Source organism: Pezoporus flaviventris, unplaced genomic scaffold, assembly GCF_033815535.1.
Source record: "Pezoporus flaviventris isolate CSIRO_AGI_PZ_B2104156 unplaced genomic scaffold, CSIRO_AGI_Pfla_v1 ptg000029l, whole genome shotgun sequence".
NCBI lineage: Eukaryota > Metazoa > Chordata > Aves > Psittaciformes > Psittacidae > Pezoporus > Pezoporus flaviventris.
The window spans coordinates 9,397,501-9,416,738 of record NW_026892577.1 but is presented as its reverse complement, the minus strand read 5'-3'; the positions used below and the strand labels follow the sequence as shown (position 1 = coordinate 9,416,738).

The 19,238-nt window shown below is 41.4% G+C and overlaps 2 protein-coding genes across 4 annotated transcripts in view; one reads left to right on the top strand and one right to left on the bottom strand.

Moving 5' to 3' along the window:
* SLK (STE20 like kinase) overlaps positions 1-14,086 on the top strand; it is a 48,900-nt gene extending 34,814 nt beyond the window's left edge. For 2 of the 3 annotated variants that reach the window (XM_061458827.1, XM_061458826.1), the window contains exons 10-19: positions 722-852; positions 1,103-1,226; positions 1,452-1,631; positions 3,628-3,720; positions 6,945-7,074; positions 7,315-7,439; positions 8,306-8,494; positions 9,627-9,752; positions 11,243-11,356; positions 11,973-14,086. In XM_061458827.1, the coding sequence (XP_061314811.1) occupies positions 722-852; positions 1,103-1,226; positions 1,452-1,631; positions 3,628-3,720; positions 6,945-7,074; positions 7,315-7,439; positions 8,306-8,494; positions 9,627-9,752; positions 11,243-11,356; positions 11,973-12,119 (1,359 nt within the window). In that variant the 3' untranslated portion in view covers positions 12,120-14,086. The remainder of the gene's footprint in view (positions 1-721; positions 853-1,102; positions 1,227-1,451; positions 1,632-3,627; positions 3,721-6,944; positions 7,075-7,314; positions 7,440-8,305; positions 8,495-9,626; positions 9,753-11,242; positions 11,357-11,972) is intronic. The other variant, XM_061458828.1, reaches the window with a different exon arrangement.
* Positions 14,087-18,489: 4,403 nt separating this feature from the next.
* Positions 18,490-19,238, bottom strand: part of COL17A1 (collagen type XVII alpha 1 chain) — a 41,292-nt gene continuing 40,543 nt past the window's right edge. The window contains exon 57 of the mRNA XM_061458825.1: positions 18,490-19,136. Within this exon, the coding sequence (XP_061314809.1) occupies positions 19,087-19,136 (50 nt within the window). The 3' untranslated portion in view covers positions 18,490-19,086. The remainder of the gene's footprint in view (positions 19,137-19,238) is intronic.

Below are 19,238 nucleotides of genomic sequence, written 5' to 3'. Positions count from 1 at the left end.
CCAGTGTAGAATATTAACTGTGTAACCTTGAGTTTGAAGAAAACAAAACCCAACTCAAAACAAGCAAACAGGCAAGAAAACCCCAAAGAAAAATGATAACTTGGTATAGCAGTGCTGAGCATGACTTCAGGGTGTTTGCAGTAGCCTTAATGTAGTAGAGATGCAGTTTCAGCTGGGGTCTCTCTTCCCTCACAGTGAAACAAAGCAGCTCTGAGAAGGGAGATTTGGCCAGTTCTGTCAGTAAGAGCATCACATGATTTTTTTATTAATATATAAGAAGTAAAAAACTGAACTTGCTGGTTTAATTTATTTCCAAGCAGAAATAGGTAGGTGAGTAAATTGCTATTCTGTTTCAGTACTGCTTTTCGGATTAAATATGTTTTTTGGTGTCTGGGGAAATTATGGTCAAAAGCAAACTAATTGCAGCTGCCTTCAGCTCTTGAACATAAAACTGCATGTTCAGGGTTTACCTAGGTTATTTTTTTTCTTCTGCTGATTTGGATGATCAATAATTACAGTTTTCCTTTGCTGACTACAGAAAGTCTCAGTATATTAGAATTTTTCAAGTTCTCTTGGTTAGCGGGGTACCTGAGAAGCAAAAAATCCTGATTGCCCTACAATGGACCTTCACAGAAATATTTGAAGTAATTGAATATTAACAAATAAGGGGAAAGTATATAACTTAAATAAGTCCAGAATAACTTAGCAATGCTTTATTCAGGAAACTAGAAGACAGAAGAAAACTTTAAAGAAAACTCGGAAGTTTGTTGTTGATGGAGTAGAAGTGAGTGTAACCACATCAAAAATAGTTACTGAAAATGACTCCAAAAGTGAAGAAATGCGATTTTTACGGTAAGTGTTTTTAAAAGTACAATGTACAAAAGGTTGGCTTTCTTTTTTTCCTGTTTAAATAAAAGTAGGGGACTAATGATCTTATTTCTGTAATATTTGGGTATTAATTTCAATTATTTTGTTAGTAAAAAGGAATGTGAGATGTTTCTTAATAAAACCATCAATTCAAAACTAGTTTTATTGGACCTAAGTTGTAAATGCTTTTTTCATCTTCTATAGTTTTCCACTATTGTTTTTATTTCATTATTAGGCGTCAAGAGCTAAGAGAGCTGAGGCTTCTTCAGAAAGAGGAGCAGAGAGCCCAACAGCAGCTCAGTAATAAGCTTTTGCAACAGCGAGAACAGATGTACAGGCGTTTTGAACAGGAAATGACAGTGAGTTTCTGGATTTTGGTGCCCTTAAAATATGACATCTTGATGGAGTAGGCAGCAGTGGGGTGTTTCCTTTTATGATGGCTATAGCTTAGGCTTCATTGTGGGGTGCCTGGCTTGCGTGCTGGAACTCACCTGCCCAGGCAGTTGCTCATGGCCATCCTGTGGACAGCACTTCACTGAATGGAATTTAGTTTTGTAAAAAAAGATGCCAAATTGTTTTTACAGAATAAAAAGCGACAATATGATCAGGAAATAGAGAATCTGGAAAAGCAGCAGAAACAGACAATAGAGCGCCTGGAGCAGGAACACACAAACCGCTTACGAGATGAAGCAAAACGCATCAAAGCAGAGCAGGAGAAGGAATTGTCCAAATTCCAGAATATGCTGAAGAACAAAAAAAAAGAGGTAAGAGACAATGGTGATAATATAGAAAATAAAGAGTATGGGTATAACAACCGCTGAGATTAGGTCTCCTAGAAGCCTCGTCAGCCTTGTGCTGTACTGAGTTGTGGAAGGGTTATTAGCAGCCGGTATTATTTCTTTTGTCTTACTGCCTAAAGTGAAATACAAACAGCTAATGGGGAAGATTTAGGTATTGACTTAATGTAGGGAATGCCACAGAGTTGGAAAACTTTTTCACTGCTGTGAAAAATTAATTATTTTCCCTCAAATCAAGAAAATTATTTTCTTAAAGATTGTGAAAAATATTTGAGATTTTTACTGTAACAAATCCAGCCTTAGCTCCTTAGGAAATACTTACCAAGTTACAGTTTAGAATAAAAGAATATGAGTTTGGTTACTACTGAGAGCCACTTAAATTCAGATACTTTTTGTTAATTTGTTAGGCTTCTGTTGAATGTGTGCTGTTGTTGTTTAGAATGTCTGTAAGTGAAGTGGCAGCAGTTATATGGATTTATTTTCCTTTAAAAAGGAAAGCCAGGAGGGAAAAGTCTGGATAACCTAACATCTTTTGTAGTTAATTTAATGTGTGTCATACAGTTGAGGCAAAATGAATGCCATTTGACAATGACACCTTATGCTATTAATTTGTTTGCATTAGACTAAGAGAAGGTGATGTGTTTCCGTATGGATTTTGCATCTTAAAAGCTGTTTTATTTCATTTTCAGATCAATTGTGTAATGCTTGTTTGTATGTAAATGGCTCTAGCGTTTGCTCTAGTAGTTACTTAGACTCAGATTTCCATGCTTCTGCATAGAATGATCCTGTAGTACAAAAGCACATGAAATAATACAAGTTGTATTCAGTTTGAACCATATGCTCACATGTAAATAACAATTTTTCTTCTTTTTTGATACCTCTTGCATTTTTGAGTCTCTCTCTATTTACTGGTGATTGGGTCCTACATGGGAAAGCGGGAAGAATTTTACATATTGCTCTGAGCTACAAGCAGTTCTTTCATGGAAACAGGAATAGCATGTGGTGGTTTGGACTCTCTTTTCTGATGATGCTTCCACTATTAAACAAACAGGCATTTGTTTTTAGGGGCGTAGTTTTGTATTTCAAGCTTAAGGAGGCGATTTACAGTTTGAAGTCAAAATGCAGCTGCTGCTCTAAAACTCCCCATGCTATACTGGAGTGTGCACTGTTACATGTTTATAATTCTTAAAAATAAATAAAGCACATCAGCAAATTAACAGATTAATAGTCAGTTGATGCAGACAGGTTATACTTAGAATCTTTCTACTAATCTAGTCTAATTCCCCTTGGACTGAAACACGTTCCGTTGCAGCACACGTGTTGTGGGAAGTTTCTTGCAAGTATCCTTAGTTAGTGGTGGTTTCTGCTTTTAAATTCTTCAGAACCAAACACAACCAATTAATATTTTATTTGCTTGTATGATTATTTTAAAGACACAATCTGTGTAGATGTCATTTATGGTTGGATTTGCTACTAATGGCATCTTATAAATTCATGTTAGAGACAGTGTCAGCAATAGCTGGTATTCAGCGGAAGTTGTTTTAAACTTCCAACCATTTTCACAGCTTTACCAGGAGGTAAACATACTCTCTAATCCTTTTGATATAGTGCTTCAAGAAAATAACCACTTTTGCAGGTGGTGGTTTTCTTAACTATTGACTGTTCTAGCTGCTGCATGAAACTACAAGCAAGAGATTGCCATTTCTGAGAGCACTGGGCAGCATTTGCATGCAAAAAGAGGCTGGCATATACCTCCTTTCTGCCCTGCTAGCACACATAAAGCATGTCTTGTTCCTTCTCTTTTCAGTAAGCTCTTTTCACTACTAACATCCCTGCTACTGAAGTAATGCACGCTTCCCAGTAACTCTAGTGCTTGATCTGCATGTGCTATGTTCACGGTAATGCTTGCTGTGGAGAAAGTGTGTCCTTTTCGCCACCTTCTGCATGCTTATATACACTGTAGGTTTTATGTGAAGTGGAGAAAGCACCAAAAGAGCTGAGAAAAGAGCTCATGAAACGCAAGAAAGAGGAGCTTGCACAAAGCCAGCATGCTCAGGTAACAATGGCAGCTTCAAGCTACTAAAATACAAAAGGCAGCAGTATGCACACAGCTTGATGATTTCACTTCTTGTTGTTGAGTGAATATGGAACTTAACTCAAACTAACCCTACGTACTGCTCTCTTTCTTCAAGTACTCCCATGTCACGTCCCATTGAGTATACTGTGTAGAAATGTAGGCCCAGCAATTTCCAGGTTTGTTCTGTTAAGCGTAATATTTCATATGCTGTACTGAAAAAAAAAACAGTGTTTTTTCACAGCAGGTTTATTTCCAGTGCTTTTACGAGTGGTAAGTACCCCATAGGTCCATCAAAGTATAAAGGTTACAGTCAGAAGTTAAGTTTCGAGCAGTATAGGTGTGGGAGAGGAAAAGGTATATAATGTGTAAACATGAGGCATCCTGTTCATGGAAGCAGAACAGATTAGGTAAAATTGAGTTATTTAAATGTCAAAGTGTAGGTGTATGGAAACTTTACAAGGCATCATGTATAATTTCACACCTTCAGACTTGCTGCTTTTAGATGACCCAGCTAGGAAGGAGGGCTAGTGTTTTAAAAAATACTGGCTTTGTGCTGGCCGCAGCTTGTACCGAGTGAGTTTGCACCGTGACAAAGCATGTTTGGATGAGTTATTTAAAGACATTTATGTAAGTGACCTGATAGAAAATAATAGCAACTTCAGTCAATTGAGTGTTTAATTCATGAGGGGATTTCCCCGGACAGAATGTAACTGAGCTGCGGCGCTCCCCCCATCGCAGGGATATGTGTCTGAACTTTTTAAGGAAACAATTAAAAACCTCATAGTGCTTGTAGTGACTTAGATTGTTTTTTCTGCTGGTTTCAGTTTTTGAAGTGGGAGGTGTAAAAGGCAATTCTAAAGGTGAAAAATCCTTACTTGGAACATTAAGTGCAAGACAAGGTGCAGATGTTTAATTTTCAACTATATGGAACTTCTGTCAGTAACTACTTTAGTGTGATGAGCCTTGACAGTTTAAATGTGTATTGCTAACATACAGCAGATCTCGTTTCTCCTTTTGTTTTTTTTAAGAGCAGAAATGTATTACGTTATATTCTGACATAGGAAGTACATTGTGTCCCACAGGGCGTTGCTCAGGTTATGATTCAGTCTTTTCAGTTGTCTTCATGTACACTTTTCAACGCGCAAATGCAGGATGTAAGTCTTAAAATGCAAAGCAACCAAAGTTTTATTGCTCTCATTTTGCAGATGTGTTTTCTCTTCTTCTGCTCTCATGTGCTGATCAATGTCATCGCTGTCCCTAAAACAGTTAGCAAAAAATTCATGTAACTATGCACTATTCATAGTAAAAAGATCAAAATTACAGCAGTTGTTCACTCTGGGCAAGACACTGAAGTTTCACACATGCTATATAATACTGTTCTCTGGTGCTTATTAGTTGTTCAGCACATGTGACAAACAATGTGTGACTTCTGTGCTGTGTGTGCAGTGAAACCATGTATTTTAAAGATATCTGAGGGGTTTTTAAGGTACTTACTGGGCAGAACCAAGTGGTAATTTTAAAAGGGCAGAATACCTTGCACTGTCTGCCTTTAACCATTCAACATGTTCTTTAGTCAAGTCTGTGACTTTTATTGTATGTGATATTTGAGTAGATGTGAGAAGTGGAAAGGCCAGAGTGCGCTCTGAGATTGCCTGGTTTATTTTCTCGTGGTAGCAAATCTAAAACATAAGATTTACCCTGTAGAGACAGCAGTGGTGATATTTAAGTGATTGAGTAAAGCTCAGACTCAATTGCTTTTTGATCATGACTGCATTAGAACAGCTTTCTCCCCTCTCCCTCCAAATTAAAAAATTCCTGGCAAATCAAACACTGTTAATTATGGGTCTGCACCCTCAGAATAATAAGCTTGTAGTTTTCTTATCCTTTTAATCTAGAAAGGGAAACAGAACACTTTTTTTTGTCAATCCCTATATTTGCTTAGGTATGTCTGACTTCATTTACAGACATGGCCTTCTGGTTCTTTTTTATACCCTTAGGTCTGTCACTGTCAACATACTCCTCCTCTAGTTTTGTGTTACCTGGCTAATTGTAACTGCTCTCCACCAGGAGAGATGAAAGCCTCATCTATTAATAACTGTCTGTGAAGATGAAAACCAGGATTATCCTGGTCATAATTAGAAGTTCATTTAATGGACATTTAATTCCATATGTTGCTGACATTTCTTCTAGCCAGAAGCGTAGGTTCAGTAAAAAAATCAGACAATTCCTCTCATCGTCTGTAGTGCTGTCTTCCTGCCTCATCCCATCTCTCCCTTCCAATTGAACATCATTTAACATTGCTTTGTTATGTATAACAGCAAATGCCTCAGCTGCCCACCTTGGCTCTGATAAGACACTGCCATCATCCTTTCTTTTGATCATTATATCATGGTAGAAACATCTGCTTTAATTTCTGATACTCAAAGAGTGTGCGTGTGCATGCCTGCATGCTTGGAGATACTTGTTTTGTTATTTGAAGTTGCAGAGAAGAAAGACAACAGGTCTTGGGGCTGGGAGGGGGGGGATTCTTAGTACTGCCTGCTTTTCATGGTGGGATGCAACAGGGTGGTACACCTAAGGGGAATGTGCAGGTAATATGGGGACAGATGGCAGATTGCTTTGTGAGAGGAGCCCCCTCAGCTCTGTTGTGATAAGCTTGCAAGTTCTGCAGATGCAGTTCCTGCAAAAGCTGTTGGGTGTCTTCATAGCAGTCTTGCAGCACTCCCAACCTCAATATCTTTGCATTCATGACAAGAGATACAAATCTGAAACCCAACTGTATAAATAAATAGGCTTTAACTAATTATCCAAAGCATAATTACCTAATGACTTACATTTTCTTATATGCATTAATAAGTAACCCTTGATATGATAATAACTTTATACTGAGTACTTCACTAGCTTTGAACCTGCAGCTTGTTTTGAGGAGGGACAAGAGATGGGATGAATTGCAGATTGCTGGCTAGTTCGTTGCCTTTGTTCTTATTTCTGAAGGTATTATTTAAACATTAAGTACACTCTTACCTACTCTCCATGTAGAAAATACAGGAGATGCATAATTCGTAGCTGAGGCGTGTTAGCTCAAATTTTCATAGATGTATTTGCTTTTCATATATTGCTAATGCTGAGAGAGCTGGGAGTTTCATTAAAATGTCATGGGTTAGAATAACACAATGTAATTTATATGTGTTGGTTTTTACCAGGAGCAGGAATTTGTGCAGAAGCAGCAACAAGAGCTGGATGCATCTCTGAAGAAAATCATTCAACAGCAGAAGACAGAACTAGCCACTATTGAACGGGATTGCCTCAACAACAAGCAGCAGCTCATGAGAGGTATCTGGCATCAGAATCTCTCTTTAAAACCAGACATTTGTGTTGCATTTCAATAAAACAATGGTCTATCTTAAACTCATGTAATCAGAGACCCTCATGACTAATCCAGAACTGTCATAAAAAAATTTGCTAAGGGATTGTTCTCAAAATGCCCACCTAGGGCAGTTCTAAACACACTGGCAGTTAGATTAGAAAGTATTACGTGGTACTTTCTGAACCAGCCTCCCTCTTTTTTTCCAGCTCGTGAAGCTGCCATCTGGGAGCTGGAAGAGCGACATCTACAAGAGAAACACCAGCTCCTCAAACAGCAGCTGAAAGATCAGTACTTCATGCAGAGACACCAGCTGCTTAAGAGGCATGAAAAAGTGAGTGTTGACTTTGACTCTTTCTCTTGTGTGTTGTCATAGAGAGGTTTTATATGAAGTAGTCTTATGATCTCCACTGGTAGCTGTTCGCTTGCACAGGAAAGACCCACATAGTTATTTTAAAGCTCTATAGGTGGTCATATGTTTCCCTTTTGATTCTCAAAAACCTAAGCCAAAAACAACATCAACCTTTCTGCATTTAGAAATAGCAAATTCTGCTTATACACTTGTGTTTAAATAAATCTACTCATTAGTACATAATTCTGGGATTAAATGAGCAGAATGAACCCGATTAGCTTTTGGGAAGTAGCTGATAACTGTCCTATGGCTAAATCCTATAAAAGCCCAGAAAACAAGACTTGTCTCTCCCGTGGCATTTTTGTTTCTCATAGAATATGCTAACCAGAACAGTTCAGTGTTTGAAATCATAAAGCCAGTGGAGAGTTGTTACGGGATCTCCTTGGTGACTGGAACGTGAGCAGCCTCCGCTGGAGGCTTGTTTTTGTGTGGTTGGGTGTTGCTTTTGCAACAAACCAGCCCTTCACAACTGCGGTTGTGGAAGTTCAGTTCCACACAGGTTCTCCCTTTGAACCAGGCTTTAAAAAATGCAGTTCAGGAGTTGAACAACCACTGATGAAATATAAATGTGTTCATTTTCATTAGAATCTTAGAGAACTTCATCTGGGCTGGGCATGATCCAGAGCTTTCTGGAATAAGGGCGCTTCCTCCCTGTTGATATCACTAGGGCCAGGACTGGTTTCTCTTGAAAGAAGCTGACTCAAACAGCATGCTTATTGATGAAATGAGGTGCAAACATTTTAACGTAGTAGTTCCTCTGTAACTTTTCCATGTTGTTAACATTTTAGGAAACAGAACAAATGCAGAGATATAATCAGCGCCTGATCGAGGAGTTAAAGAACAAGCACACTCAGGAAAGAGCCAGACTGCCTAAAATCCAGAGGAGTGAAGCAAAGACCCGAATGGCAATGTTTAAGAAGAGTTTAAGAATCAATTCACTGGCCTCTCCAGACCAAGACCGTGAGAAGATTAAGCAGGTTATTAATAAAAACAGTTTTAATAGTGTAAATGCTTAAAGCAATGTAAATGTGAGGATGGGATGGAGTGCACTCTCAGCAGGTTCACTGACTGTACAAAACAGGGTTGATGCACTGGAGAAGGTCAGAGGATATTGTCTTTCCCCCGGCACTGGTGAGGCTCCTCTGGAGCACTGTGTCCAGTTCTGAGCTTCCCAGAGCAAGACAGACATGGGTTTACTGGAGCAAGTCCCACAAAGGGCCTTGAAGATGACTGCGGGTCTGCTGGGTCTTGTTATAGGAGGAGACATAATACCTGCAGCTGGGAGGCAGGAAGGCTCGGGGCTGTCACCCATATGTATAAGTACCCATCAGAGGGAGTAAGAAATACAGAGAATCCAGCTTAAACATAAGTGAACACTCTCTTTTTTTAGTGTGAGGGTGGTCAGATGCTAGAACGGGTTGCCCAGAGAGGTTGTGGAGATACTCTGGAGCCAGCTGGACACAGTCCTATGCAACCTACTCCAGCTGACCCTGCTCTGAGCCAGGGGGATTGATCTTTGCAGGTGCTTTCCAACCCCAAGTGTTCTGTTATTCTGTGAAATACTTTTAAGAATACTTGATTTTTTTTGCGAGCTTTTGAGCTAAAACTGCAGGGTTTCATTCTTTCGAAGGAAATGTAGTGAAGAGGTTTAGAGGTTTGCTTTCTACTGATGCACCAAAGTCCCACATCATTGTTTCATAGTGTGAGCACCGGAAGGATGAATAATCTGGAAGAACCAGCCTCCAGTGGGTGCATAACACCAACCTTAACTGAGACTTGTAGCAATGCTGCTGTGTCATTTAGCTTGAGAGGGAGATAACTTCAGGAGCGTGGAAGTGAAATGGGCTGTGTTTTAAGGAAAAATGAGAGTGGAAGTATGGGATGATGGCATGGAACAATGAGAAATGGAATGATGAACAAAACTGTGAGGACATTCCCTTTGTAAGAATTTAAAAAGAAAGACTAAAGGAAGTATAGTTGCTGTTTAAATCCTTTAAAACTATTCTTTTATGCTGTGTGTATTCATTCTGTCACATACCTTTCTTTGACTTGTGTAAGCTGTTGTATCTAGAGGCACAATATAAACTGTCTTTTCATTATTCATTTTAGTTTGCTGTTCAAGAAGAAAAGAGGCAGAAGAATGAGAGACTGGCTCAGCATCAGAAACATGAAAACCAAATGCGGGACCTTCAGCTGCAGTGTGAAGCCAACATCAGAGAACTGCATCAGTTACAGGTTAGAAATAGATGATACTATAAATGAACCTTCAGTGGGAAGACTTTGGTTAATGACAGATGAAGGCAAAGCAGAAACATCTTTTCCTTCATGGTTTAACTTTGCTTTCAAAGGCCTGCAGCAAACCACTTAACCAGATCCAAATACTTGCAATTAATGAAGAATCATTTTAAATGCAAGACCAGCATCAACCAGAAGCAGATGATCACTTCTAGAATATCTGTGAAGTTCCCAGTGCTATTTTCTGTGGCAGCTTTTCCTTGTAACCTGATTCTGCTGAGATGATGTCATTCATCAGAACAGAGGCAGGCAGCCCCAGGCATTGCCCACAAGACATTTGAGGCAGTACTTGGGCTGAGGAGGCTTTTACCAAGTGCAGGCTGCCCTTTGTACTTGAGCTTCTGGAAGGTACTTGGAAGGAATTCTCTTCTCGCAATGCAGAACTTGTAAAAATTGCTGCTGTTTACCAGAGACCAGGTCTCCTTTTCCATTATCTGTTTCAGGGACAGTTTTAAAGCATTAAATGATCATCTGCTGACAACCTTTGCATAGGGAAATCTTCCAACAACCAATGAAGCTGGTTCTATTCTGTTCACTTACCTCCTTGAACACAGTCCCTGACTGTGCCACTAATACACCTAGTAAATCCCCAAGTACCGTGGGAGCCTTGTGGGAGTTTCAGCTCCAGTAAAATCAAGCAGATTAGGGCTACACTGAGCTTCACCAGGAAAAACTGGTCCCTGGCTACATTCCAGTCTGGCCATGTGCTTGTCAGTTTTGTTCCTGTGATTTTTGCACTCTGGATGCAGACCCAGTTGGGACTGGCACCCTAGAAACAAGGACATGGAGTTTAGAGACTGCCAGCTGCTCTTAAGAAGCAAGTATTTGATGTAGCCAAATACTTGATTTTTGTTTCTCACTGGACTTCACAAGATCAGCAGCTGCCTGCGTGCCTCACTGAGAGGAGTGTGAAGCCAATATGGGGTTTGATTGCCCTTTTCCTTCTCATAGGGCAATTCTGAGGCTACTTTTGCAAGCTCTTTTCTCTCCTAAGTCACATTTGTTAGTCTGAGCTCCTTGGCACCAAGAGTTGAAATACTTCCAAAAACCTACCTCCTTTTTAATGTAATTGATTTTAATGCATTATACAAACTGTCTTTAGGAATCAAAGCAGAAATGCTGTATGACCTTGAGAAGCATTTTTGGCAGTGAAACACAGTTTTGAGTAGTGCTGTCGGCTGCCGCCTTAATGATATTTCAGGAGTATATTTGGACTTACAAGTATTTCTTATCTCAATTGGTTCTAATGGAAAGATCAGCTTTGGATAATGCAGGCTCGTAACATACTTTTATCTTGTAATTATTCACGTCACTATTTACAGGAAATAAGCTAATTAAAAGGAATTAGGACAACATATGTCAGTGTACAAATGTTGAGTTGCCTAATCTGAATTAGTTTTACATAAGGATTATCTTTATCTCATCTCAAGAATGAAAAATGCCATCTACTGGTTGAGCATGAGACGCAGAAGCTAAAAGAACTGGATGAAGAACACAGCCAAGAACTGAAGGAATGGAGAGAGAAATTGAGACCAAGAAAAAAGGTAAATCAGAACAGTTTGTGAACTGAAAAATCAAGAGTTGGATCTAGCAAATATAGACCATACAGAAAGTAGCGCAGAGGAGGAGGCCAAGCCGCTGTCCCAAACTGCTTCTGTTCATTGAATAATAAAAGATACTAAAACAACATCAAACATGCAAAAATTGACAAAGGGCAAGTGCAACAGGAAAGGCTTCTGTGTTACCAGCCCCTGGCTGTTCCCTCCTGCGGCTTGTGTGTGCATATTTGCATATAAAACTTCTTAGCTGGAGGTAAATCTGGGTTTAGGAATGTATTTCAGGAGCCAGTAGGTTACTGCAAAAACTGAGGCTAGATAACAGGTGGTGGAGGTTGGCTTTGGGGGTTATATTTAATGTTCAAGTGGGAAATACGAGATTTTCACAGTGTTCGGAGGGTATCCTATGGGCAGATGTTGTCCTGAGCTTCCAATGCCTTGGTTGTCTTGCAATTTCTGAATTGCCTGGTGATTTTATTGCGATGGGGTGTGAAGTCACAGTGTTCTATCAGACAGAACGGCACCACTGTGATAGGTTTCTTGTGCTTCACAAGAAACTTGTGTTCCTTGAGTTAACCCCATGACAATCTGATTTTGGTTGTAGACGCTGGAAGAAGAATTTGCCAGGAAACTGCAGGAACAGGAAGTTTTCTTTAAAATGACTGGAGAATCGGAATGCCTTAACCCTTCAACACAAAGCCGCATTTCCAAATTCTACCCAATCCCCAGCCTTCACTCCACTGGCCCCTAACTCTGGGAACTACTGTAGGTTATTTCATACTTGGAATTCTCCATCCTCATCATCTAACCCGACTGGATCTGCAGTGTACATCAAAGGACCCCGTGCTCTTTATTTTCAGTGGAGACAATCAGTGTCGGGATCCTTTTCTTTACTTCTCTGAATGGAAGAAGAAAGGCGTTGGTGTATGATGGTAATGTTGTGTCCTTCGGATGTTTCAAGAGTAACTGGGGTTTTTATCTTGGTCACAAAAAGTAAGTTATAGACGGTTTTGACTTCAAGCCTGAAACATTGATTATGCTCTTTCTGATCACAAAAAGAAACGGTTTCTCATGTGAACATTTAAACAGTGTAATATTAGTTCTGCTACTGTGTTTCTCATTGTCTGATTTCTCCACGAGAGAATTCCACAATTGAAACTGCCGTGAGAGGTTTAAAACTCTATAATGCTGAGCAGTGTCTTCATAGCAAGGACTGAAACGAATTACTCAGAACATGCCAGTAATGAGAGAAAGAAACCCTTATGTTTAAACCTGACTGGTAAAAGCAAACGCCTTTGCAACCTCTTTGAAAAGAAACCTCTGGCATGAATTAAACTGAGCTGATCTCCATGACTTATTTTGTCCATTAGTTCCATAATGAAATGGGGTGCTAGTTTAATTAATACAGTGCCTGAAACTGATATGCTGAACCTGGCAACAGGGTGGCATTTCATCATTTAAAGAAACAAAAACTCCTTAGCATTGTTGTTACTGTACAGAACAGAAGATTTCTTGCTGCTACTGCCATTTTTGTTGTAAATCCTCACCCTAAAATATTTTGCACTAAAATATGTAAAGGTGAAAGAAATGCTAACTTTAAAAATGCACAGTTTATTATTTTCCTTAGCTATTCCAGGGGGTTAGTTCTACAAATCGAACACTGTAGAATGTATTTTTTAGGAAGCGGTGTGCACCATGCACGTGGTTTCTCTAACTGAACCTGCAATGGGTAGAGCCATTTTTCTGTTCTTACCAAAGCCTCTTCATTTAAACTCCATTGGGCAAGTGGAGCTGGGTGGTCATATTTATAAATCCCCACGGCGAAGTCTGATTTGGTTAGAAGTGTTAGATTTGATGGGGTTTTTTAGTCGTTTTATTTTATAGACAGATTTAAGTTAAATATATAGACAAACTACATTATGAAGGTGGGTTTTTGCTTTCGTGTCGCCACGTACTAACATAGGCAGGTTTTATTTTTCATAGATGTACAATAAGTTATTTACCTGACTGATCTGCAGTGGAAAAAATCTGCGATGTAGGGGAAATACAGCTCTCTTGGGTCACTTTTACTGCACTCTTTTTGGTGGTTAGAGTTTGAGTCATATCAAGGCAGTGTTACCAGCTGTACTTTGGTATGCTGGCGTTCAGTTTGTGAAGTAGTACTTGCTTTCTGTTCTTTGAGGCCTGACTTCTAGGCTGTTTGGGTATCAACCGTATGCGTTCTGTTTTGCTGGCTTGTGTTGAACGTGCAACTGGTGACCTTTACATGGCATTCATTTCATGGGAACAGTATTGATGCATGTGAATGAAGTCATAAGTTAACACAGGACTTTAGTCAGATGTGGCTGAAACCTTGGATGCTGAAATCCTTGGACGTTGAAGTGTCTTCGTTGACCACCTCGATGAAGATATTTAATTGACAGCACGGGAAAATACAACTAATTTGGAAAATGCATGTTTTAATTTAAATTTTGTAACTTTTTGATAGCATAATTACTTTATAGCTAGCCTTAACTCCTGGCATTTTATTATGTAACTGTGTATTGTGTACTGTTGTAAATCCACATACCATATCTCTAGAATGTTACCTATTGCTAAATGCAAAGCTCTTTACGTTGTTCATTCAGGAGGGTGAAAAGAGTCCTTGAAGGCCTTTTTAAGCTCCACCACCATAAATTGACTGTTACTAAAATGACATTTAATAATCCTCATCTTTAACAGAGTTTGTTGGCAGATCCCTATGAAGTGGGCTCAGTGCTCTACTCGGGGAGCAGGCAGGGCAAGCACATTTCACCTCCTGGATTATCTCTACCTTCACCCACATTAAATCCTTGACAGGAAAGGTTAATCCTCTCCTTACACTTTTGGCAGTTCCAGTGATAACTTGCTAATATCTATTGACAAACTGTTTACCTCGGTCTAAATCTTATAAATGTTTTACTTGAAGACCCTTTTCACACGGGCTCCGGCAGCCTGGTCTCATGGTCAGTTGTAAGTATTTAGGTTCTGTGACAGAGGGGGGATTGAATGCACCAGTAGTGGGTGCTGGGTCAGGTCTGCAGGTGTGGAGCACTGTGAACTGTGCTGAGGCCTGATAATAAGTGTGAAAAGGTGTTTTTCTAGGGGATTACAGGCACTAGCCTGGGTACTTAGACATTTAGACTGATAACATTGGGTTTAAGTATTGCAGAACGTGAAGCAGGTGTACAATATTGTATCAATGTCAGAAACTTCAGTTCAAATTAACTTAGTCTCACACAGGCCTGGAAGAGATCTCCTGAGATACAAAATCCAGTCTCTTTTGTATCACGTCACCTCCCTTTAATAAATGTTAGGAGCTCCATCTCCGCAATAGTTAGGTGTGTTTTCTTCACAAAACAATGCACTTTGTTACTCAGTGTTCAGCAGATCTCATTTCCCCTCTATGCCCTTCAGAAGACAAATCAGTATTTGCTCACCTTTGTGTTTTACTACATCATAAATGCTGCCCCCAGGAAAATCAACAAAGGCAGTGAATGTGTGAATTGCAGTGCAATATATTGGTCGGTTGTCCTGTATTTAAAGCAGCCTCTGACGGGTTCAGCCCTCACAACTTGTTCTTCCTGAGCTCTGAGCAGATTTTGGCACCTGCAAAGTCAACTTTGTTGGGATAGGGCCTTGGAAGGGTGGGAGCCACTGGTTCTGCTCACATCCTATCTGTTAGTAGAACCCAGCTGCTTGCAGGATCCTCTGCCTATGCAGCAGTGCTGGCAGCCCAGGTTGATCTCTGGCTGGGTGAACCTCACATGATCTTGCTGCCCCTGTGTTTAGGAGGTTCTGCATCTTTAATAAATTGGGCATCTCTCCAGGATGGGGCTGTCTCGGGTAGCGTTACCAGTGAGGAGGATTCGGGCTGTGGCTCAGGAGTCCCAGGGGAGCTTTGCTTCACTTTGGCGAGGGGGGAATATTCCAGCATTTGTTCCTCTCTGATTCCCATAAAGCAATTGTGTTTCTTTTTGTGAGCACTCTGCTGAACACATGAGAAGTGTGTATGGCATTGAAGAGACAGGACATTGAGGTCATTATGACTGATTAAATCGCTCCTGATTTATTAACACCTTCTGAAGGAGAACCAAATTCCAGTTCAGAGGTGGCAGCCCCGCACTGTCCTTTCCAGTGGCGCTCACTCACTGTGATTTTTCACATCGCTTTTAAAATAGTGATACTCATTCCAAGCAGCATCCTTTTTTTTCTGACAATGTTTTAAGCTAATATCCTCTTAAAGTTACATCCATGCATATTCATTATCTGATCTGTCGCAGGGTTTCAGAAGTATTCTTCTGTCCCAGAGGACTTTCTCTATTATAACTCCATGCTACTGAATTTGTATTCTTAATAAATAGGAAACTTAGCACCTTAACTAAAACAGCGCCAAGCAATGCAGTGATGTATCGTCACACCACAATGTCTTATATGGCAGCAGTATCACATAGGAAGCTTGATTCTCCACACAAAAGAGTATCTGCCTTGCAAGTATTTCAAGGTTACTTTGGTATAGGAAAAATAACACTCTTTTAATTCAGGCCCTTAAATCCACCTTTATTTAGCCTGACTTTCAGAGCTGCTGTGTAGCTGCAGCTCATTGTGGCTCAGAAGCGCTCATCATGCTGAAAACCAGGGAACAGACTTCACTGTGTGAATAAGCTCAGTGCTGGTTGCTTCCACTGAGCTATTGCCCTTTGGCTACTCTGCCGTGGGGAAGGGAGGCAAGGTTTTGGGGGCAGTGGCTCTGTGGTCACTGGAGGAAAGGGCAGGGAGGAGCATGCAGGATGGTCACTGCATAGGTAACTCCGTGCTTTTTATGTCAGCATTTACAATCTGGTCATTTAACTTCAAATTCTGCACTTCTGGGTCTCAGACTTCCTGCAGTTGGTACGTCCATGCACATTTCCCATTCCCAGACTACTTCTGCCGTCTTCACAGCACATGCAAAACAAGGTCAGAGGCAAGGATGCCCTCTTGGTTCTCAGTCATACAAAAGATGAGACCAGATAAAGGGGAGGAGAAGGCAACAGAAGGTTGTCAGTGTTTCTCTCTTGCTTGCAGAGCTGTCAGTTGTTCTCCATCCCCTTTCGCAATCTTGCCTCATCCTCATACTTCATTTCTGTAGCTCCTTTTGGCATTAGGTGCCAGAGCAATGAGACAGACCTCTTCAGAACGTGCTCAAAACCATGAAAGCTCATGCATAAGGGCTCATGTGCTTCCACTGTACCTAAAGCAGAAGGGAGGGGCTGAGCCCAAAGATGCTTTGGTTTTTCAAAGTCTCTTCTACAGTTCCCAAGGTAGGTGGTAAAGCCTCTTCCTCACAAATTATTAATCCTAAAATGGGGGAAAGAATGGAAACTAGAAAGGGACACCGAGTGAAATCTGTAATGTTGAACTCTCACACCCATTTCCTATAGGAAAGGCAAGCAGGGGGGTCTGCTGTGATCAAGTGTACACTGAGGCATCCGCACCTCGTGTTGTCCCAGCCATTTGTTGAATGTTTTGTGTTACCTGCAACCCAAGTTAATTTTGCCTTACAGAAAGCAACCAAAAATCAGGGGATGGATGACTTAACTGGTTGGGGGTCTCTGTACGTACACCTTGTGGAAGTGAACTTGCAGTAGCAGCCATACAACGGTTTTGGGTTGGTTTAAGTTTTTGTCTTGTTTTTCAAAGTAATTTGATTTCATGGCTTTCTGTAGAATATTGTAATAATTCTGCTGTAAATACAATAAAATCACGGTTTGCTGAGCTGGCCTCTGGTTTGCTGATGGAAAAGCTGCATGAAATACATGTGATGTTGGAGTGAATGGGTCTTTTAAAATAGCTGAGTGTAAAAAGTGCTTTAGGTTGTGCAGCGTGTGGCTGCCTGTCTGGAACAGCCCAGGGCAGGAGTGCCGATTGAGCACAAGCCTAAAAGGATGCCTAAAAGGACTGCTGTGCCCTATCCGAATTCAACATGGGGCCTCCCCTCATGACAGCCACTCTGACCAGTTGGGTACAGGGGAAGAGGTGAGGAGCTGCTGTTTGGCAGCAGAGCCCCCCTCAGCAATGGTCCAGGCTGGATGATGCAGCAAATGAGAGGTTGTGCCTGTGGGGCCCCAGAGGGCTGTGAGCTGCCCAACCCTGTCACACAGCACAGCCTGCAAACCCAGCACGGCTGTCCTGAGTAGTTCAGGCATGGACATACCACTGCTGTGCTTAAACATGACAGCACAGGGCTGTTGGTGGTGTTTTTAAATGAGAATTAAAAGGCAAGGTCTCCACAGAGCCAGGGGGAGCGTAAATCACCCAGAAGGATGCAGGCTGTATTGGCAAACAAGCTCTGTGCTCTGAGAGCTGGCCTGGTTCACACAGGCCTTTGCTCTAAACACTCCTATGCTTAGGGAACACCAACACTTGACATCAGTAAAGTAAACCTGGACTGAAAACAAGCGGTTCAAGCAAGGGGTTTTTGTTTTGCTATAAGAATGAGCCACTGCCCTGCTCTGGCCAATCCCTGGAACTAAAGTAGCACCTCAGTGTGTGTGTGCAGCACATACGGCCCCAGCAGCACCGTAATGCTGATGTGGTGTCACACGCGTGATAACCAGGCACGGTGCACTGAAATGCCAGCCTCTGCCCAGTGGTACCTTACAGCTCGGCCATCACTCAGCCCCTAGGCTCCCCCAGCTAAAATACATAAACTTTACCAGTAATGCCTCACTGCAAGGAGGAAGGCAGTGACTGTGGCACCCTGGGACAATGTGCAGAGACTGCTGCTACTGTGACTGGAACCTGCTGCCAGCTGGAGAAGCAGGTCGGCATGGGCCTGGCCCACATTCCTGTGCTGAGAAACAGAACAGCCACCAGCACCACCCAGCTGCGTCTGCCCATGGTCACAGTGATGCCCAATGTAATGCTGGTCACGCAGGCTTGGGTTGAAAAACACACTTTAATTGGGCTGTTTACATTAAAAATATTCCCCCACCCCAATGTTTTTAAAAAACAATACAAAAATACTTCTAAAAAGATCAACAAATTCTGTTTAAAAGTGCTTCAGTTCGGTCCCTGTGCATGTCATGTCCCGCTGTGCTGCTACGAACAGGCATCGCAAAGCACGTGCTGACCCAGGCAGAAGCACTTCTATGTGCTGTACCCATCACTGTCTGCACCCCTCCAGTAACAGCTTGTCCAAGGAGCTGTGCTCACGAGCAGGTTTAATGCACCTGGAGCATTAAACCCACTCCTGAGGCCAGGTGGATGGGCATTGCTTTCCAAAGCAAGTGATGGGCTGGGATGATTGTCCTGTGGGCTGAATCTGAGCTCTTAAAGGCATGTGTTTGGTGGGGGTTAGATGCTTTCGTTTTTAATTTATGCTGGATAGTTGGCTAGTTGTTAAAACAGGATTTTAGATAGCTGGGAGTAATACAAGAAGCCTGGACTGGGTGAGACAGACACGGCTCGCTGTCAGCCCAAAGCCTGGGAGCTCAGGGTGCTAAGCCAAACATCAGCAACAGCAGCAAATACCCACATCAGGGCCATACTTGACACATAAAAGAGCCATTCAAAGCTCTGCAGCAACACGGAACTATCAAGCCTAAGTGGTTAGCTGTGGGCAGGGATGTGTTAGCTTTAAGGCAGTGATGACTCAAGCTAATTCTCTATAGGCTGCTGGGAATGCTGCCCAGTGCAGAACTGAGCTGCCTCTTTCCTCAAACCCCAACATTTCTTCTTTTTCTTCTGCCAACATACATTTGTTCACCTGGGGAGAAGGAAGTCAAAAGGAGGGTTACTTGAAAAGTTCATGTGGGGTAACAAAGACAAAAGACCCCAAACAAGCAAACAGCTGGGGCCATGTGGGTTT